This window comes from Muscardinus avellanarius (assembly GCF_963383645.1).
Source record: "Muscardinus avellanarius genome assembly, chromosome: 17".
NCBI classification, from domain to species: domain Eukaryota; kingdom Metazoa; phylum Chordata; class Mammalia; order Rodentia; family Gliridae; genus Muscardinus; species Muscardinus avellanarius.
The window spans coordinates 12711643-12735031 of NC_137803.1; the positions used below are offsets into that span (position 1 = coordinate 12711643).

Sequence of the window (23389 nt, forward strand, 5' to 3'; positions counted from 1 at the left end):
ATGAGAGCTGTCGACACAAAATGCCTGAGCCAAGAAATCGCCAAAATTAGTGTTATAAAAAGCCCCATTCCCAGGGGTCAGTCTTGTCCCTGTAACACACAGCCCAACTTCTCCCAAATGGCAGCATTGCCACCTCGAGCTGTGAAGGTGGACTGCACTGTTTGTGATAGGAGAAAATCGGTGTGGCACTGATTTTGCCCATCACTTTCAGCATGCAATGTGTCAAAAATTTCCTGTCAAAAATCAAACCGTTCTACAAAATACAAGGACCAGAGGAGCCGGGCATGGTGGCACATGCCTGTACTCCCAGCACGTGGGTAGCTGAGAAGATCGCAGGTTCAAGGCCAGGCTCAGCAATGTAGCAAAACTCTCAGCAACCTAGCGAGACCCTGTTTAGAAATTTAAAAAAAATAAAGAAAGGGCTGGGGTGTAGCTTGGTGATTGAATACCCCTGGATTCAAGCTCCAGTACCAGAAAATAAATAAATAAATAAATAAATAAATAAATAAATAAATAAAATCAGAAGGCTTGGTTCTAAAATTATGGTTTCATTATCCATTGGTTCACAAGGTCCTCACAAAAATAACTGTACACAGCCAGGCATGGTGGTGCACACTTGTAATTCCAGTATTCGGCAGGAAGAGACTGGAGGATCTGGGTTCGTAGACAGCTTCAGCTACTTAGTGAGGCCCTCTGAAACTTAGTGAGAGCTTGTTTCCAAATAGAGAATAAAAAATAAGGCTTGGGTGTAGTTAGGAAGTAGACTGCCCCTGGCTTCATCCCCAGCACTACAATAATACTAATACTAATACTGATAATAATAATAATAATTGTACACAAGCAGCCACACAGAATCGATTGGATCTACAACTCTTCTATTCTGTTTTTTTTCTTTTTTTCTTTTGAAAAATGTTCATGCTGAACTTACAGTCCTCATTCAGATTCCCAAGTATTAGGATTATAGGCATGTGTCATCATGCCCACTTGTTGTTGTTGTTGTTGTTGTTGTTGTTGTTTGGTGATGGTGGTGAAATTTAATTCAGGGATATTCTACATCTGAGCTATGCCCTGAACTCTATTTTATTTTTATTTTGAAATAGGACCTCTCCAAGAGGCAAAGGCTGGCCTTGAACCTCCAATCCTTCTCTTAACCTCCTAAGTACTGGCTTACAGGTGTGAATCACACCTGGCTGGTCCTCTACTTTTTTATTATATTTTCACCTCTCTTGAAAGTCCACAAGTTGTGCTGTCTAAGTATTAGTCTCATCAAAGAAATTCTTTTTAGATCTTTAATCTAGACTGTATGTATGTTATTTTCCCTATTAGAGAGGAAATACTTTTTTTGACTGCAAAAAGATGCCTCTTAGCACAACACTCTTTGACCCTCTTTACTTTCTTATTCCTTCCTCTTCCCACCAGGTCTTAACCGGGATTCTTTGGGAGTAGAGCAGTAGACAGCCTCACCCGCATGAGGTCTGTTTGTGAACCGATCCAGGAAACAGAAATAGGGGCAAAAGAGAAGTCGAACAGGGAAGGAGGAAAAGCTATTATGAATATTGTTTTATCAGATTGGCCCCTGGTACCTGATTGTATCTCAGAGCGGCCCACCCAGAGCGAACCATAGGGGAAGCACTGAGCTATTGGCTTTCTCCCCATAGTCAAGGAGGCTCCGTGCGTGCTAGATTGGACTGGAACCACACTTTCTTAGTACGAAGTGGAAATGACATGCTAACAAATGTATTGTGCTGTGATTTGCAAAGTTCCACCTCTTAGGTCTCCCAGATCCTTGGGATGTGTTCCCCATAATGAACTTTCACTCTTCACAAAAGTTCCACCATTTTCTGACAGGACATTTTCAATAAATCAGGATTTTTTTTTCTATAAGACACTGCCATTCTTACTTTTCTAAGAAAAAAGAAATTCTTTAAAAAGAAGTTATGTCATGATTTCTTTTTAATTAATCCAGAATTTTTAAAACACCTAGATCACTTTCGATTTCTTCCCATTATCCCCTGACAAAGACATGGATATTAAAAAGGAAGATAGATGCACAAGGCACAGACCCAAGGAAAATAACAAAGCTTTATTTTATTTTCCAGGGGATAGAGAAAGAGCCCTTCAACTCTAATGAGTCCTTCTAAGGCCCTAAAGGGAAGATACTTCAAGCCCTCATGAGCCTCATTACTTTAGTCTACACACTTGGAAAATGTTTCTCAGGTAAGCCAAGAGGAATCTACCACAAGAAACACAAACCAAGAGAGAATTGGTCTTGTAAAACTACCCTGTAAAACTCACCAGTAGACAGTGTTAGAAAAGGAAATGAGCCCAAAGGGGGCAGAAGATACTCACGATGCAGACGTGAGGTGGTGTGTACACAAAGAGCAAAACTCAAAACATCAATGACGAAGAGGCAAAGACCTGCCCTTCACTGAGAAATATGTGAGTGTCCAAAGAGCACAAAGCTCTCAGCACCATGAGTCATGAAAGTAATGTGAATAACAAACACAGATACCACATCACACCCACCAGAACGAGTAAGTAAGAAAGATTGACAACAGGCACATAGAACAATCCACTCTCCCACCATGCCCACTCACTTTGGGAAAATGCTATGTTTGGGGTTTTTTTTGGGGGGGTTGTTTGGTTCTTTCTTTCTTTCTTTCTTTCTTTCTTTCTTTCTTTCTTTCTTTCTTTCTCTTGATACTAAAGGTGAACCCAGAAGTATTCTACCTCTGAAATATACTATTTTCTAGTTTTTTATTTTAAACAGGTTCTCATTAAGTTGCTGAAGGTCTCACTAAGTTACCAAGGCTGGCATCAAACCTACAATCTTCCTGTCTCAGCCTGCCAAGTACCAAGATTACAGTTTTGTGCCAACACAGCTGATAGTAAAGTGCCAAGTTCTTAAAGAGTCAAATATACATTTACCCCGTGGTCTAGAAATTCCTCAAAGAATCTACTAATGACAAGTGAAAACATGGCCACTCTCCGCTTTGTATAGAGTATTGAAAATAACTAAACCTAAGAGCCACACACTGATGTCCAGTAAGAGGAAAAACCGTGAACAAACTATTTATAGTCATGCAGTAGAACATGAACCAACATTAAAATAAGGAAAACAGTGGTCCACACAACAATGCTGATGAATCGCAGAAGCATTGTACTGAGGGGGAAAAATCAGTTACAAAAAGGTGCAAGCTTTTCACCCAAACTGACATGAAAACAAAACTCACAAGTACTTGCATTGGGTAAGGACTAAGAAACGGTAAAAGAAACTTTCTGGAATAATAGAAATGTCTCATTTCTTGATAGGAGTATGGGTTACATGTGTCCACGCTTTTCTCAAATTTGACTGAACCTACTGATTTCACTGGTCATAAATTACACATCAATAATAGTGATTTGTTCTAAATGCAACTTCCTGTTTTGAGATTGCTGTGGACTCGGTCATATGTCCTTGTGAAAAGTTATACAAAGATTTAATGTAACTTTTAGCCAGTTTCTCTCAAGGGTGAAGTATAGTGCAAGGTGTCAACCAGGATACTGGCACTAGCACAGTCAAGGTACAAGATATTGCATCACCACAAGGGTTCCTCTAGCCACCCTTTCATGCTCACACCCACTCTACCCTATTCCTATTCTCAAAGCCTGGTATCCACTAATCTGGTCCCTATTTTTTTATATTTGCCATTTTGGTAATGTCATATAAATGGAATTGTACTACAGTTTGCAACTTTTGGGGTTTGACATGCTTTGTTCACTTTTGCTCACTTTATGTTCACTTTTGTTCCATAAAGTCTCTGAGATCCACTAGGTATTTTCATGAGTCTCTTCTTTTTTATTTCTGAGTAGTCGGATATGGTATGGATAGAGACAGTATGTTTAACCATTTCCTGGATGAAGGATACCTGAGTTGTTTACCTTTGTGGATATTGCAAATAAAACTGCATCCTATAGTCATCATGTTTTTTAAAAGAAATTATCATTTTTTAAGAATAGCTCTACCACTGAGTGCGGTGGTGCACACCTGAAATTCCCGTGTTTGGGAGGCTGAGACAGGATGATTGCAGGTTCAAGATCAGTCTTAGCAACTTAAAGAGCCTCTCAGCAACCTAGCAGAAACCTTTTCAAAAAAAAAAAAAATGGGGCTGGAATGGGAGTGTAGGTTGGAGGCAGAATGTCTCTGTGTTCAATCCCCAGTAATCTCCCCCCCACAAACACATACACAAGTAGCAGCACCATTTTGTATCCCACCTGCCACTGAGTGAATAACCTAGTTTTCCACATTCTCTCTAGCTTTCAGCATCACCACAACTTTTAAGCGATGGCCATTCTGACCTGTGTGTTTTAGTTGTCGCTGTTATTGTTTATTTTTGCGTTGAGTTTTGGGCAGGATTATTTGTCTATTTATGGATTCTGCAGCCCCATTGATTGAAAAGGCTAAACTCCCCCTCAATTAGTTACTTTTGCACCTCTGTCAAAATCCACTGGGCATATATATGTGTGGGTCAATTTCTGTATTTTCCATTCTGCTTCATTGATCTTTGTGACTGCCTCAATTAATCAATACCACACAGTCTTGTCGACTACATGTATATAAAAAGTCTTGAAACTTGAATTGACTGAACTTTGCTACTTTATTCTTACTTTTCAAAAATAAATATTTAAAAATCGCTTCCCAGTGGTATCAGGCATAGTGCTAATTTTAAAATACTACCTCTTATCTTGGCCTCTTACACTGGTGGTCCTCAATGAACCTTAGTTTTCATACTTTTTGTACTCTCCCCCACTCCATGACTGGTTTAAATATTAGAATAGGTCAAAAATGATATTTTGTTAATACATCCATTTCTTGCTTTCCTATATACTAGAAATAAATAATTGTAATTTAAAAACACAGCACTGCTTTCATTAACACAAAAAAGAAACATTGACGTATAAATCTAACAAGATAATGAAAGGCTAGATAAAAAAAACTGAAAATTTTTGATGAAAGAATTCAAAGAAGATCTCAATAAATGGAGAGATAGATCTTGTTTATAGATAAGAACACTTAATTGCATTAAAGTATCCGTTATTTCCAAATTGATCTATAGATTCAACCAATTCCAAATCAAAATTCCAAAAATTACTTTGCATGTATCTGCAACATGATTATAAAACTTGTAAGGAAAGTCAAAAGACCTCGACTAACCAACACAAATTAAAGAAAAAGGGTGATCTTTTCTTGGTAAAGAATTAACACTAACCAAGTTTATAAATTACAATAAAGCTACAGTACTCAGGGAAATATTTTATTGGTGAAATAATGGGTGAGCAAATCAATAAAATATAAAAGCACCCAGTAATAGACCTACTGATCTCACTCTGAGAAATGAGCACGTTTTGGGTAAACTAAACTATACACAATAAAGGCAAAGTGATTTCTGGTGGTTCCCAGAATTCTTTCCTAATTCTCCTTTAAAGCCTTGTTTGGATGTTTTTCTAATATTTACTGAGCCCCTACTGCATGTCAGGTCCTGTTCCTCGCATGGTGCGTACAGCAGAGAATGCAACCACTACATTGACTGCAGTGGTTTCCTGGGAATTGGTGAGCTGGACTGCACCAGACTGATTTAACCATCAGCAGGCTTTGAAAATCCTCCTTTGGCATCCTTGCACATGGATCCTGATGTTATTGTTACAAAAATGAATAAATGATAAAGATAGTAATAGAAAAACCTTTATTATTCATTATTGACAGAAAATTCTCAGTCTCCATCTCTAGTGCAGATTTTTAATATAGCACCTGCTACAAGTATATTGAAGCTGAGTTTTTGCTTCCACAGCTGCTTAATGTTTCTGCTTTAGCAAAACTGTTTGACCTAAAAAAAAAAAAAAAAACACTTCTCTTGCCATCTATGAACCCTGAAGTTTCTTTTTGGGAAGTAAGATGCTTCTTTCTCATTCATCTGCCTTTTTGCCCATATCTTGCCTGGAGCAGTGAGAGACAGGGTGTACAGTGCAAGGAACACCCACGGTGCCCAAACTAGGCATCTGTGTTCTTCTATGAGCCCCTTAAGGCCCTCGGATGCCCACAGACCTGGGGTTTTAGAGCATTCTTGTTGGTTCGATTTACTAGGATGGCTCTGCCTCCTGAGTTTCTCAACCTCTCAAAAACTCACCATCCTCCAGCCTATCTTGGTGCCGCCCTCTGTTTTTGTGCTTCTTAATGACTGCATTCCACAGTGTTTGTGTTAGTGGGTTGGGAGGCAGAATTTGGCTTGTCAAATAAAGGCTTACCAGAGAAGAGCATTTGTCTTGTTTTATAGCTTGCCATCCTGTGTACTGAGTAACGCTGAGATCAGGAAATAAGGAGCACTGTGTGTTGCTGTGAGATCAGGAAATAAGGAACACTGTGTGCTGCTGTGACCTGAGATTTGTGTGTACAATAGAGTCAGGTGGAGAGGAGGAAAAGGAAGAATGGGAGGAAGGAAGGAAGGAAGGAAGGAAGGAAGGAAGGAAGGAAGGAAGGAAAAAAGATAGCTTGGGGAGGGGAAGAAAGGGAAGGAAGGATGGATAGTTTGGGAAGGAGGGAGTGAGAGAAGGGAAAGAGTAAAGGAAGGAAGGGAGTGAGGGGGAGGAAAGAAAAGGAAGGAAGGCAGGGAGGGGCAAGAAATACAGAGAAGGAAGGAAGAAGGAGAGGAGTCTGGAGTAGAAGGAAAATGGGTTTCTTCTTAAGGCGATATTCAGATCACAGTGTAAATGATACAGAGATATTCAGCAATTTAATAAATTTACTCTTTTCAGAGAGATAAATATATGTATCATATCTACCTGGAAGCTGCTAATCTTGCTTCCAAGATCCTGTTGGTTCCAAAAGCCTCTGGTTGTGGAACCAAGGGCTCTCTGATTACCTACATCTCACAGCTCGTCGTATCAGCCCAGAGCATCTGCGAAACGAGATACTATAAAATTAAAAAGATTCAAAAAAGAGTAACTTATTTAATAAGGGTAGATCACTAAAAATAGGATGAAAGGAAGAGGAGAAGGTGCTAGATTCAATGTGGAAGGGTCTTAGTGGGAAGATAAAGAGGGGTATGTGTCCTGGGGGCAAGCACAGAGGGAGAGACGGTTGGAGAGCTAAGGAGAAAGAGAAAAGGAGCCGACAACAGGCCCCAGCAGGGACACGGGGGTTGAGACCACGTCCCTTAGTTTGCTGATGGAAGTCAGCCTACTAGACTGGGCAATCTTGGGTAAACCCTCCCAGTCTCATTTTCCTCAGTGGCAAATCATGGTAGGTAGATGCAATCATTTTCTGTAGTCCCTTCTCTGTCCAGGTTTCTTCCTGCAGCTGGCCCCTCGTGAGGCCACAACTGGGCAGACCTACTAAAAAACTTAATGCTGCTTGCTAGTATTTTGTTGAATTATTAATTAGATTGTAGGTTTTTGCCCTTTCTGTATATGATGTCACTAAATTTATGCTTGCCGCTAATCTTGCTTCCAAGATCCTGTTGGTTCCAAAAGCCTCTGGTTGTGGAACCAAGGGCTCTCTGATTACCTCCATCTCACAGCTCGTCGTATCAGCCCAGAGCATCTGCGAAATGAGATACTATCCTATCAAGAGTTTACAAAGTGTTGAATCCCCGGATGCTGTAATTGTCCCAGTCACAGATGTCAGAAGACTGGCCTGTTGCCTAAGTGGTTGCTTCGCAGGGAAAAGACAAAGTAGGATTTCTTCTTCCAATTACCTGGCACAATGAATAGAGACAAGATGTCAGCACTTGTGGCTCATGTTTACACAGTTTATTAAAGAACAAAAGCTTTCAGAATAACTGGAGCATGATCACCTAGAGGCTAAATACTGCAAAGAGTATTTAGGCTTTGGGACTCATTGTGTTTCAACAATGGTCCCCAGATCTCCTGGGCCACTTCACAGAGAATCAAAACCAATATCTTGCACATTGAGCCTAAAGACATTCAATGCCCTGGGCTCTCAAGTTACTTGGTCACATTATTTAATGTGTATGTGTTGGCAAATATTACCTAACTTGTGGTGGCTGAGAAGCATGAGGGAGGAATCTGTGTTATTTTCCTTTTCTTCTTTTATGGAACACAATATTGGCTCCGAATAAGTATACAAACCATAACTGATTAATTAGTGATAATGAATAGACAAATTATTACTGAACAAGTGATCAAGTCGTAGTTCTATGCAAGCAGATATAACAGAACTGCTCACTCTGTCCTGTCTAGCCCAATCCTAGTTGCTTCAACCACTGGGAAAAAAAAATGTTTCTCACTTTGCTAAATGTAAAATATAAAAGAGTGGGTTGCATCCTTACTGAAGGAACCCAAAGGGAACCAGAGCTCATTTAGGCCAAACATCTCATAGAAAGAAGAAATGAGAGCTTGGAGTTGACTGAGCCAGCATGTTGTTTAGGGGTTGCACAAGGACAGAAACCAGTTAGCACTCAGTTCCCCATGCTAACCTGATCTCTTTACCTTGATATCTGAATTCTTCTTTCTTTCAACAGCTGACTATATCCAAGCAAACAAGCCTTGTATAAAATTCTAGGGGTATCCTTTCTCATCTGAAAAAAAAGAATGCCTTGTATGTTGTTGTATATTTAATATTTAAATAAGAGAGAGACTTCCAGTCCAGACAAGATGGGATGGACTCATTTGTCCCTGGTCCTGACACTAAGTACAAATAGATGCCCCAGAAATCACATAAGAGACAGCCAAGGGCATCCTCTGAAGGGTGCTGAGCACACATGTAAGCTGAATTGTGACCCCAGACCCCAAGAAGCAACATGGCAGCTCAGCATATCATATCTGCTCACCCAACAGAAGGTGAGAACCATGTGCTACCTTTCCTGTATTAGAGAGCAGTCAGGTATGCTCTTTTCCCTTCCTCCTCTCCTGATGGAGCAGGAGTCTCTTTGTCAACACCAGGAAACCTGTGGATATCTGGAGCAAATGAGTGCTCTGCAAATAAAAATATATCAGAGGATGTGTTCTTCTTCTCCTGAGACTCACCTCTCTCTTGGAGAGGTACTAGATGGCCAGATAATTTGAGGGAAACAAGAAGGCTTATAGAAACTTTGAGGTCAATGAACAAGGGAATTGACTCAAGATAATAAAGAGATTTGGAAGCATGATTGGGAGAAGAGCTGAGCATGACTTCAATAGTTATAGATTAAGACCATATGCTTCTCCACAATCCGATGAGCTGGCATGATCCATCCCTATTCAGTCCATTGTTGATGTGGCTCTCTCTCCTGGGATCCTCCCCTCATAAGATTCCCATGGTGTTTCTCCACTAGGGGTGTGGAGGAAAATGGTCATCCTAGCTCTTACTGTGAAGAGGAAAAGCCATAAAGTTATTTTGTCCCAGGAAGTCTGTTCTATTGGGTTTCCATCACAGCCCGAGCCACCTCACAGTACCAGTCACGTGGCCAGATGGGCTTCCATGGAAAGCTCACAACACTGTAACCAAATTTTTTCTCCACTGGATCTTTTCCTCTTTGGTCCCAGCTGGGTCACCAAAATGATATGGGCTGTCCTCTTATTGGGTTCTTGTCCAGTGGATATTAATGAATAAAGCCCAAGGACTAACAAAAAAGAATAGAAATATGAAGGTTTATTTTAAGCCAAGGAAATACTGAAGACAAAAACAGCTTCCCACACACACAGGGGGAAGGAGTTCCCTAAAGAGAATAACCGCTGACGTTGCTGGGAGGTGAATTTTTAAACGTTATTGAGGTTTCTCAACTGAGCATTTATGATTAGTCAGAGTTGGATCTTGGGGGATCAATGTCTTTTGATCCTTACTTTAAATTGGTATCCTGCGCGCTGATGGGTTCTAATCTCCTGGCACCATTTTTCTGCTCACCTTCCCACTCACCTCTTCTCATCGATTTTTATACAGGTTGTCCCCAGAATGCAGCTCACAGAGGCGACACAGATGGCCTCTTTTAACGTTTCCTGCTCCCAGTTCCTTTGCCCTGCCTCAGCACCGTCAAGACAGGGATCTGCCCCCTGGGGCACTTCTGTCCCCAGCCTTCTGTAACTACCACTCTACTCTCAACTTCTATGAAATCAACATTTTTTAGATTCCACCTATGAGTGAGATTTGGAAGTACTTCTTTTTCTGCACCTGACCTATTTCACTTAACATAAGGCTTTCCAATTCCATTCATGCTGTGGCAAATGATAAGATTTTATTATTTTTAATGCTGTATAGCATTTTACTGGAGATATATATATATATATATATATATATATATGCATATACATTTTCTTTCTCCAAACATGTGTTGATGGACAGCAAGGTTGATTCCATATCCTGGCTATTGGTTATGGTGCTGCAATAAACATATCAGTGTGGATATCTCTTCATCATACTGATTTCACTTCCTTCTGATAATATATTCAGTAAGATTTCTGGATCAGATAGTAGTTCTATATTTAATTTTTGTTTATTTTTTGTAGTTTAGTTTTCAACCCACAGTTTATTTTTCAACTGGACATTGGGCATAGAGGCATTCTACCTCCAAGGTACACCTCCAGCCCTATTTTTTTAATCCTTTATTTTGAAACAGGGTCTCACTAAATTGCAGAGGACCTCACTAAATAGCTGAGTGTGCCCACAAATCATGATCCTCCTGTCTCAGCCTCCCAAATGTTGAGATTACAAGGGTGTGCCACCCCACCCAGCATTATACTTAATTTTTGAAGGTACCAACATACTGTTTTCCATAATGGCTATACTAATTTACATTCCCACCAACAGAACATGAGAGTTTCTCTTCCTAATCATCCTTGCCAGAATTTGCTTTTGTTTTTTGTAATTTTGATAATACTCATTCTAACTGTGGTGAGATGATGTCTCATGGTTCTGATTTGCATATCCCTGATAATCAACAATTAAAGAAGAGGGCGACCTTTATAGAAAAAAGGAGAGTCTATATTGATACTCATTGGCAATAAAATAAGAATGCCAAAGGAAATCAGACAGGGAGCTTTGAGATCAGTAAGGGGATATGGTTAGATTTGATTGAAAACAGAGTAAGATGTTAAGTCTTGTGTTGTATTGGATGGGAAGGTGGTGATATAATGTCTGCATGGAGATAGTGTCATTTTGTCTGTATCCCATGATTCACTCACATATGAGACTAATTTTCCAACTTCTTTTTAACTTTTTGTTTTTCCTCTGTGAAAACTAAAAAGGAAATCTAATTGATAGTTTTTTGAAGTTATTTGATACATACATATCTATATATCTGTAGAGAGATTCTAAGAGAATACAGTAATGATACATATACTATTATTTGATGCTTCAAGATTTTTCTCTACTACTCATTTCTCTATAGATAGGCCCAAGCAAAATCTTGGCAAAAATAAAGTAATAAAAATATTGTCTCTGCAAGAGAAGGAGAGAAGAAGAGAGGAAAGGGGAGGGAATTGGGGAAGGGAAAATTGCATGATGTGTGCATGTATGTCTCTACCATCTTAGACACACCTTACTTTAAGAAGTAAAGCTTGGGAAAATGTAGATGTTTCTTGACCAATTTATAAAGGCATTATTAATAGTAGGATATACCTAAAATTGCAATTTCCTATGGGATTTTATTTTTATTCCTAGAGTTCTTGAACCAATTAAATTGGTGTGGTTTCCTAAGTATTGACAGATATAAGTTGAAATGTATTTACATGCAAAATTTTCTAAGGACAGTCGAGTCTTTGGGGGTAGTATACATCAGAATGTCACATCCTGACCATTATGTGCCAGGAGCACTTTGCAGGAACTAAAATATTTCAGTTGTTTTGCAACTTGTCTTTTGTAGTTTTTGTTTGTTTGTTTGTTTGTTTGTTTGTTTGTAGTACTAGAGGCTTATTCAGAGGTATTCTACCTCCAAGCAACTCTACCCCCAGCCCTTTTTATTTTTTGGTTGAAACAGGGTCTCACTCTGTTGCTGAGAATCTTGCTAAGTTGCTGAGACTGGCCTCGAGCCTGTGATCCGCCTGTCTCATACTCCCAAGTACTGCAATTACAGGCATGTGCTACCATGCCCAGAATCTTCTGGTTTTGAAAATATAACTACTTTTCTGCTTACCATGCCCTGCATCCAACCTGTGTGAGGATAACAAATATGCCTACTTCACTGAATTGCAAGATGTAAGCAAGAATATATTGTGCTTCATTATTAGTCTACCTACAAGAACTCCATGCATATTAACAGAATAAGTCTCCAGAGAAAAGAATGTCATTTCAAGAATGCCTCTACCTCCTCTCATTACTTTTACAGGCTTCTGACCCTGACATCCAACTCCTAAGTCCAACATTGATTTATTAAGTGCAGTGACAGAGAAGTCTGTGATAGACAGTTGCAACAACTTTGTTTCTGTTTCATCTTACATGCAATTTACAAGGCTGCCAGGCAAAATGACTCGTGTGTTTCAATTGCTCTTGAGCAAGGCAGAGTGCCGGGGGTGGGGGGAAAGGAACAAGAGTCCCTTTTCCAGAGTTTGCTGGGACACCTCCTCAGTGTGTCCTTGGACTAGAAAAATTGTTTTCCTGGCTGTGCAGAGTATTTACTAGAGAATTTGGTAGGACGAACAAAACCTTTCAGAACTGAAAATAAGAAAATACAAATAAGCTTTTTAGTTGTTCGGTGCCCAAAGTGTGTCTTGAAAACTGTTCAACATTAAAAAAAAAACAAAAAACAAAAAAAGGCAAAACAAAAGATAGGGTGTTTGGGGATATCAGGAACAACAAACACTTAATTTTTCATCCCACCCTGTTATAAATAAAATGAAAGTTAATAAGGAAAAATTACAGTGGAGATTGAAATTAAGTTTTCTGTTGACAAAATGCTACATAAGCAAGATTTTGCATAGACATGGGGTACAAGAGTCGGTGAATTTGTGAATCATTACAAACTGAAATGAATTCCTGGAGATTAGTGCTGTTTTGTAAATAAATTTGTCACCGTATAGTTTTGGGACCTCTTTTTCACAACTACACAAATCAGATGAGAAATTTAAACACTCATTTTTATGAACATCTTGATTCATATCAACGCTTGCTATTTACCAATAAAGATTGATGTTCAAATAATATGACACTTCTTTATTGCACAACTTCCTACTAAAGAGGATAGACAGCTTTCTTAAAGTTGGAGGAGTGCACAGATAGATGGATCTGAGGGGAATGAGGAAGCTGGAATTTTAAATTTATTGACACTGGTATTGGAAAAGCACCTTCAGTTGCATTCAAAGTGAGTCAGCCATTTCGAATGATTAAAGATTTATCATTTTCTCTATATGAAAAGGAAATACAGAGGTAGAAGAGTAAGTCTGTCTCTTATAATTGTCATGCTAATAACAGCAAAAGCTGGCCTGATTGAGAAATCTAAAGCTGATTTACTTGAAATACAACTGAAATGACGAGGCAGAGCTTGCAAGAGGAGTGGTATATAGCCAAGAACTCGCCATACAGAGCATAGAAGCTTACAGGCTCTAGCCGCTTCTGCTTCTTCCAGGAACACAGGTAAGCACTCCCATACACTAGCCGAACAACACAGACTGCTTTTAAGAATCATCACAACAATGCAACCTATATTATGCATATGTTTCATTTTGTCTGATTGTATTTTTTGTGTGGATCATATTGAAAATGGCATACATTCAGACTCCCCTACCTTTCTTCCCCTCCTCCCAACAATGAGTGCCCAGGTTGACCATGCTATATTCATACTTTTACACATATTCGGATGTAGCTTCTCCATCAATCAGCCTCAGCCTTCTTCCTCTCCTATCCTTCCATTTCAGCTTTCTGAGGTTTCCCCTTCATTATCTGGAGTTCCTCTGGTATTCCTAATACTCTCTAGTTTGGAAATATTAGAGAAAACATATGTCCCTTCTCTTTCTGTGCTTGGCTGCTCTCAACATAATGTTATCTAGGTCTTTCTATCTTCTTGTGAATGGCATGATTTTGTTTTTCTTTATAGCTGAATAGAATTCCATTGTGTGTATTTCCCATGGTTTTGCAATCCATTCATCTGTTGATGGAGACCTAGGCTGGTTCCATATTTTGGCTATTACAAATTGTGCTGCTATGAACATGGGTTTGCATATACTACTGTAGATCTCTGATTTCAATCCCTTTGGAAAAAATACCCAGCAGTGGTATAGCCAGATCATTTTTTGGATCCATTCCAAGTTTTCTAAGGAATCTCCACACTGATCTTCAAAACAGCTGAACTAGTTTGCACTCACACCAACAGTGTAAAAGAGTTCCTCTTTCCCCACATCCTTGCCAGCATTTGTTGTTATTTGATTTCTTTATGCTTGCCACTCTGATTGGGGTTAGATGGAATCTCAGCATAGTTTTGATTTGCATCTCCCTAATGGCCAGTGATGAAGAGCATCTTTTCATGTATCTATTGGCCATTTGTATCTCTTCTTTTGTGAAGTATCTATTCAGTTCAGTTGCCCATTTCTTGATTGTGTTATTTGTTTTGCTAGTATAGAGTCTTTTGAGCTCTTTGTATATTCTGGATATTAGCCCCCTATCAGAGTGGTGGCTGGTAAAGATCTTATCCCATTCTGTACACTTTTTTCTTTAGGTTCTTGATGGTTTCCTTTGATGAGAAGAAACTTTTTAGTTTGATGCCATCCCACTTGTTAATTCTTGCTTTAATTTCCTGTGCTTTGGAGGTCTTGTTGAGAAAGTTACTGCCTGTGCCTATATGTTGGAGTGTTGAGCCTATGCCCTCCTCTAATAACTTCACTGTCTCTGGTCTACTTTCTAAGTCTTTGATCCATCTCAAGTTGATTCCTATGTATGGTGAGAGGTAAGGATTTAGTTCCATCTTTCTACAAATGGATAGCCAGTTCTCCCAGCACCATGTGTTGCAAAGGCTGTGTTTTACTTATTCTGCTAGGGAATGATTAAAATACCTTCTTCGTCTAATTTGACTTCTATCTAGACAATTCTCCCAAGTAAACAGTGCACCTTTAAAAACATATAGGGAGAATGCTTGGTAGTCACAGAGCCTTGGAGGAAAATTGGAAGAGGTGTCTCTTGACAGTTGGATGGATGTATCCACAGAAAACTAAGTCTTGGAATTCATTATAAAGCCTTTGTACCCAAACCTGGCACTGTCAATGATGAAGAAAAGATTCAGAAGTTTTGTGCAGTATTGGAAATCTATATCTTGATTGGGGTATTGACTTCATAATATATATACATATATTTCAAAGTCATCAAAATTCACACTTTAAATGTATGCATTTTGTCATGTGTCAATTATGCCCTAATGCAGTACTAACAAATGGATGGTATTTACCAAATGGTAAAAAGTTCTGTTACCCGTTTATAAGTCTTAAATGGCATTTTCATGAATCTTCTAATTAGAAATTTAACACATGTACATTGTAGAAGGATTGGAAAGAAAAAAAAAGATAAGAACTTTAATTGCCAGAATTCTGCAATGCAGATAAGTCTTTTCCTTTAAGACGATTTCATTACAGAGTGACGCTCCAGGCAGTAAAATCATCCTACAATGAATCTGATGCTTTTACAGGGGTTCCAGATCACACCAAGGTCACCATGAGTTCCCTCAGTGAAGCAAACTCCAAGTTCACACTGGATTTGTACCAACAGTTGAGGAAGTCAAAGGACAACATCTTCTTTTCCCCTGAAAGCATCATGTCAGCATTAGCAATGCTCTACTTGGGGGCCAGAGAAAACACTGCACAAGAAATTGAGAAGGTAGGCTGAGGCTTTCTTACGTCGTCCTGTTGACTAACGTGCAAATAGATGGTCACAGAGCAGGCAGCCTGTCAGGTAGCACAGGATGCTGAGCAAGCAGGCATGTCCATGACTGTGTGATCACAGAGCTTACGAGAGACACACCCTCCCCAAAGGCTCACCCAGGCGCTTCCTTGTGCCTGGGTTACTTTGGGAGCTGGGATGACATCTTACAACTGCTCAACAACCAGAGATGAGCCTGGAATGTGAAGTCTATGGGTATCAGGGATGCACTGATTTAATTCTGAGGGTTACAAGTGTTTCCTCAGCGAGAAATGAATGAGCATTGTGGCCAGTGATAAACATGCTCTGCTGTGTGTTTTCAGAGAGTTAACTCATACTCTGAATTTTGGAGTAGGAAATGCTTCTATTTCTTGACTGTGCTTGCTTTTGTTTTCATCTGTGTTTTGGGGAGGAGGAGTAAAGGGGTTTCTCTGTTTTTTTTTTCTTCTGACTTGGGTCTCTAGAGTGAAGTTTCCTTGACCCATTTTTGTCTCTTCCAGGTCCTTCACTTTAATGAAATTGAAGACGACTCAACAAAAGGAGAGAAAAAAACTCAGGTGAGTCTCAGAGAAATTCAGTCCTGGGAGAGCCTCAGATACCTGAGAGAGTCATAGTTGGAAATGAGAATTTCACATAAACTGAAAACAGGCAATTTTTAGGGAATATCCGGGAAAAGATTAGGACACACAAGATGGTTTCATATTTTATTTTCATATTTATTATTTTCATGTTGCTCTCTTACTCAGAAAAGGTCAGCATTGTACTTAGGAATATAGGGTCTGGAGCCAGAGAGGGTAGGTTCAGATTCCTGCTCTGCTGTTCCCATATGGTGAACATGAGCAAGGCACTGTGCCCTGAGTCACAGCGGCCTCTCCCAGGAAACTAAAAAGAACCAGAGGCAATGCATGCAACATTTATGATAGTGCCAGCCTGTTCTAAATAAGAAGCCATAAGAAATGATAGTTATTATAAAACAACAGTAATTATCACAAACTTGTTACTAAAATCGCCTGTCATTAACTCAGTAACAGGATTAAGAGGAAAAAGCCTAAGTTCAAGCATGTTTTAGGAAATGATTGCTAGCAGATTGAAGCAGTAAATCGGCTTCAAGGCATAAGAACACAAATATAAATTTTCAGATGCAGATAAGCTTAGGCTTACAACGTGGTTCTGCTGATTTACATTTTTTGGAGAGGTTACTTAACTGTCTGAGCTCTCTTGTTTTCATCTGAGTTGGACTCAAACTTACATTGCTTATACACCCTTAGCTGAGAAACAGGCACATGCTGTTCTTACGTACAGAGAATGACCATCACCAGGGAAAGCCACAGATCTCCATCCACCTCTCTCAAAAGATGAAGCCACCAAAGGAATAGCCAGCCTCACGCCATAACACATTTAAAATAGCCAGACTTCAACATAGCCATATCCTTGATGGTGGCTAGAAATTAGAGTCAGGCATGGTGACAGCTGCCTGTAATCCCAGTGTTTGGGACGCTGGGACAGGATGATCACAGGTTCAAGGCCAATCTCAGCAACTAAGCAAGATTCTCAGAAACTTAAACTCTGTTTCAAAAACTAAATAAGCCGGGCGTGGTGTCGCATGCTTGTAATCCCCGCACTTGGGAGGCAGAGACAGGAGGATCGCTCAGTTTCGAAGCCAGCCTCGCTGGCTTAAGAGACTGTGTTTCCAAATAAAAATATAAAATAGGCCTGAGAGTGGAGCCCTGAGGTAGAAGGGTTTCCAGGAACCCCAGTACCACCAAAACAAAAAACAAACAAAAACTAAATAAATAAATAAATAATGGGCTGGGATGTCGCTTAGAGGTAGAATGCCCAGTATCAAAAAAGAAGAAAAAGAGAGAAAGAGAGAGAAAAGGAAGAAAGGAAGGAAGGAAGGGAAGAAAGAAAGAAAAGAGGAAGGGAGGAAGGAAGGGAGGGAAGGAAAGGAAGAGAAGAAATAAGGGAGACTTAGTCTTTCTAAGAAAGCTTATCTGGAAAAGTAAACCTAATATTTAAACTAACAAGAAGACAACCTAATAGCACTGCATCTTTAGTTCAAAGAAGAATAGGCTGTAGTATCTTAGAGCAGAAAGAAATAATTTTCTGGAAGAGGTTAAATGTAAGGTGGATTTTAAGAGTATTTGATGTAAATATGTCAATATCAGGAAATAAGCCAAAGATCATCTTTGAGATTACCAACCTTTAGGTATCAATCTAGTATTTACATTGACAGAGTAATTCCTTAAGCACCTTTTCTGATATTGAAGGTTGAAAAATCAGGAAATGTGCACCAACTATTTCAAAAGCTTCTGACCGAATTAAACAAACCCTCGGATGCATATCAGCTGAAGATTGCCAATGGGGTCTATGCAGAAAAGAGTTTTCAGTTTCTCCAGGTAAGTTTTACCTGGCCCTCCTTGCCTTAAATCTGAATCCTGGGTCCTATGAGGAGAAGCCAGGCCAAGGAGCCTGGCTGATTCAGACAGGCAGCATTCACCCAGGGCCATCAGCTCCATCTGAATCTAACCCACCAGAGTGTCCCAGGCCCTGACAATGCATGGGTAAAGTATAGATTAGGAGGATAGAGAAGAGAAGTCATGAGATGCCATCAATGAGCTGGCATGGACTCAGTCCCTGTGAGTAGGTTGTGGTGGGAAATATATGAATAATGGGATATTTCTGGAATGGACAAGCTTGGATGTGTATCTAGGGAGAATAGGAGAAGTGCCAGGGAATACTGACTTCCCAGGATGGACAATATAAACAAAGATGAGAAATGTATGGGAGTGAATCTACTAGCAGTAAGTCTCAAAAGCAATTTATCTCCTCCAGAGCAACTCGCTTTGAAATTTGCGAACAAAAACCTCTTATTTCCTTGCTTTTTGATGGATAGTATTGACTTTCAGTGACCCCCTTCTTGTGCCAGCCTGCACTACCTTCTCCTACTACCTGCATAATGCCTGTGTAAAAATATATGCAGGTGCAGCTGCATATTTACAGGTGCAGCTGAGTGCAGTGGTACACACCAGTGCTTGGGAGGCTAAGATAGAAAGATCATGGGTTCCAGGCCTGCCTCAACAACTTAACAAGACCCTTAGCAACTTAGTGAGATCCTATTTCAAAATTAAGAAATGAAGAAATTTTATTTTTTAATTTTTTTATTGGTGCATTGTAGTCATACATCTTAATGGGATAAAAGATGGTGGAGACATACATGCACAAAACACCCAATTAGCTCTTAGCCAATTCCCACCCCATTCCCTCCCCATCCCTCCTTTTCAAGCTTGGCTTAGTGATTGACTTTGATATGTTTAAGTACATCACGTGCTTTAGAGAGTTTCCCTCTTCCCCTCTTCCATCCCCTCAGTTAGGTCGCTTTATTTGCTCCTCTATAGAATCTCCTTCTTCATCTAGACTCCCTCGTTACCCATTTCTCCCTAGCTTTCGCGTATTAGAGAAAGCATTTGACTTGGAAAGAAATTTTAGAAAGGGGTGCAAGTATTTCTAAGAGGTAGAATGCCCCTGAGTCAAAATAAAAATGTAGTGCAGAAGATAGTAGTTTTCATCAAGGTCTGGATTCAGCTCACTATAATTATAAGTAATTAAATGTGGCAATGCATAAATTACTTTTAATTCTTCCCTTTCTTCCTTCACATCTCAAAGGAATACATGAATGATGTTAAGAAATTTTACCTAGCTGATGTGGAATCTCTTGATTTTTTAAACGCTACAGAAGGAAGCCGAGAGAAGATCAATTGCTGGGTGGAAAGACATACAAACGGTTAGTATGTAGGGGACAGGAGAGAGGCACTTTGAAGAACCTGGTGAGCGATCCTTGTGCTTGGCATGGCACAGAGCTGTGGGTTGAGATGAGGAGCTGGGTTTGCAGAAAGGATGAACAAGACAGTGCAGGTGGTGGATGATCCAAATAATGTGGGAAGAACCAACCAAAACCAGGAAGGGGATTGCAGGAAACCTGTTAGGTGGAACTGTGGCTGGAGAAATATTTGCACAGAGCCCTGAGTGACAATATCCTTGTGGATCTTATTCCCCACTCAGACCCACTTTGAGATCATGCCCCTTTCTTTAAATCAGAGCCAGTTTTTGACTATGAATCTTTTTAAATCTTTTATTGGAGCATTGGAGTCATATATCTTAATGGAGTACAAGATAGTAGAGGCAAACACGCACACATCACCCAATTAGCCCTTACCCAATTGCCATCCCATTCCCTCCTCCCTCCCTCCTTCTCATGTTTCACTTTCTGATTGACTTTGATATGTTTGTGAATATACATCATGTACATTAGGATATTTAACAGAATATATTATAAAGGGCTCCTTCCTTTTTGACTAATTTGGAAATCAGCAGACCTCCTGCAAGCCACACTTCTTGACACCTGAGATGAACCACATCTCTACAGAGATTATCACAACTGACTTCTCCATCCCTGAGAAGAAGCACCTCTCCTTATAGCAAAGCCTACAGCAAATAAACATTAGAAAGAATAGGAAGACCTTCCCCTCAGTAGTAGTTTCCTACAGCACCTGACATGTGTGTCAGATTACAGAGCTCTTACCAATTTTCCCAAGGTGCTATTTCTTCTGAGCAGTGAATCTAAAATTGAAAAAATAGAGAGATGGAGAGTGTCTCAGCCAACATTTTGACAGCTATACTATAATATAACTTACCACACAATTTAAAGAAAGGAAGATTTATTTGCTCACAGTTTATTGTTGTTGTTATTTTTTAGATTCTAGAGTTCAGTCTATATCAGCCTTGGTCTGCAGAGTTCAGGGCATGGTGGCAAAAGTTGATAGAGGGAGAGAGCAAGACTCTTCTCTTACATCATGGAGGCTGGAAGCAAGAGAGAGAGAGAGAGTATGCAAGCAAAGGGATTCAAAAACAAAAGTATAGTCCTTCAAGTCGTACCCTCAGGGACCCACCTCTGCAGATACACACCACCTGCCTATGTTACCACCCAGTAAACCCATTATAATGGATTTCTCCACCGATGAGAAAGATCACTAACCTCATGACTTAATTACATCAACTCTGAACACTAATACATGAGCTCTTTAGTAGACACTCTATTCATAACAAATAGAAAGGAAAGAAAGACTTAAGTTGAAAGTGAAGATAAAATTAGTTTTTCAAAGCCACACATGGTGGCCCATGCCTGTAGTCCCATTACTTGGGAGACTGAGACAGGAGTATCACAAAATTACTTCAAGGTCAGTTTCAAGAATTTTGTTAGATCTTGTTTTAAAATAAAAATAAAATAGGGCTGGGGGTGTGGCTCAGTGGTAGGATACCGATGAGTTTAGTCCTCAGTCTCACACACACATACACACACACACAAATACTTTTTCAGTATTCAATATGAACTGACTGTAATCACCCATAAAGAGGTAGCCTAAAGTCCTTTCCCATTCCAGAAGATGGTCCCTCCATCACAGGTGACCTCTCAGGATAGCACTGGGTAGAAGACTACACCTACTGAACAGGTCAATGAATCCCTAAAGCCATGACCTTAGTGAATAGTTAATAATCAGTTATGAACTTTTGCAAAGCTTCTTCTAGATTCACCACTTGTACTTTGCATGACTGACCTTTTTTAATTCTTTGATCTTCAGAAAAAATCAAGAACCTATTTCCTAATGGGTCTCTTGACAGAGACACTGTCCTGGTTCTGGTGAATGCAGTGTATTTCAAGGGGCAATGGAATCTGGAATTTAATAAAGAATTTACCAGAGAAGAAAAATTTTGGCTGAACAAGGTAATGTTCACATTTCATTCACCAATGTAAATTATATAGAGAAAGTTCAATTTAACCCCATCTGATAAGATGTTTTACAGAAAGTACAAAACAGAATGGGTCATGGCTGTTGTTTTGTTGTTTTATTCTTATCACATTATTTTGTAGAAATACCTAAAGAAAAGTCTGTCTTTACTTCACACAGTTTCTAAGTTCCCTCTCTTCAGAGGAGAGAAATATATTTGGTATCTCAATAGTATTTTCTTTTTGCCTTATCTCTTACTTGGAACTTGTTTGTCTCCTTCATTCACCGCAGAATGAGAGCCAATCTGTGCAGATGATGTATCAAGACAACTTTTTTAATTTCGGCATGCTGGAGGATGTGCAGGCTAAGATCCTAGAAATACCATACAGAGGCCAAGATCTGAGCATGATCGTGCTGCTGCCAAATGAAGTGGATGGCCTGCAGGAGGTAAGACGTTCATTTCAAGTTCTCTCTCCAACTACCTATTTTCCCCCTATAATACCTGCCTTTTTAAGCCTAAACAAGACAAAAGCTTTAAAACAAAGATACGTCAAAAGAGTGAAAATTTCAAAACAAGGGAGAATGTTTCATCTTTGTGTCACACATATTTTAGCTTAGAGCCTGATTTACAGTGAAGGTTTAGTTAATTTTTAATTACATAGTGTTATACACATTAAATGTTATGTTGGTAGTACAACATAACAAAGCAACAACTTAAATTTGGTTGAAAGAAATATATACCAATGTGAGTAATATTTAAAAATATGTCAAGCAAAAAATGGTTAAAGATAGAGTGTGCACTATAACACTCTAAGTATATAAAAAAGTTCCCAAAATGGCACATGTAGTAAGATGGTAGCTTAAGGGTTATAAACATATGATTCATTTTGTATAAAATAATGTAATTATTCTACTTTTACACATACACACATATATGTATTATATATACTTAGATATATATGTACTATATATATACTTACACATTCAGTACTGCTATTTTAGCCTATTATAATAAACATTAATCCATTGTCTATTGCATTGATTGCTAAAGTAAAAATTTTTCATATATTTGATTCATTGTTATGGTATTTTGAATGCCTGGAGTTAATCATGTCAGTTTCTTTTTTTCCATCTTTATAGCTTGAAGATAAACTCACTGCTGAAAAATTAAAGGAGTGGATGAGCCCACATTGTATGAACAAGACTATGGTGCATGTATATTTTCCTCGGTTTAAAGTGGAGAAGACCTATGACCTTAGAACCACCTTGGAAGACATGGGGATAAGGAGAGTCTTCAGTCCACAGGGTGCCAATCTCTCAGGCATGAGTGGGAGCCAGAATCTTGCGGTGTCTAAAGTTGTGCACAAGTCCTTTGTGGAGGTGACCGAAGAGGGCACAGAGGCTGCAGCTGCCACTGGCGTAGGAGTTTCAACCACATCTTTACCAATGGTAGAAAATTTCCATTGTGATCACCCTTTCCTATTCTTTATCAAGCAAAAGAAGACCGAAAGCATCCTCTTCTTTGGCAGAGTTTCTTCCCCCTGAATGCCACTAATTGGGGCAAACATTCAGTTATTCTAGTGAATTGATGGCTGGAACAAACAGGTTTTCTTGATTTTGTTTTTCTTTCCAATCTTATAATCATCTCTAAAAATTCAGTGTCTAAAAGAATATTTCTATAAATACACACAGACACACACACACACACACACACACACACACACACATATATGCCTACTTTTTTCTGAAAAATCTCCTTGGGAAAAAAATGTTCAATGTTAAGATAAACACATATTTC

General features: G+C 39.3%; 1 protein-coding gene across 1 annotated transcript; it reads left to right on the forward strand.

The window, feature by feature from the left end:
- Nucleotides 1–23136, forward strand: LOC308276065 (serpin B4-like; the record flags this gene model as incomplete). Its single annotated transcript, XM_080714671.1, has 9 exons — nt 1–180; nt 13530–13537; nt 15523–15763; nt 16306–16362; nt 18076–18204; nt 19472–19589; nt 21445–21587; nt 21883–22038; nt 22732–23136. The coding sequence occupies 9 exons, from the start codon at nt 1–3 to the stop codon at nt 23134–23136; spliced, it is 1437 nt and encodes a 478-aa protein (XP_080570797.1).
- Between the last annotated feature and the right edge of the window lie 253 nt (nt 23137–23389).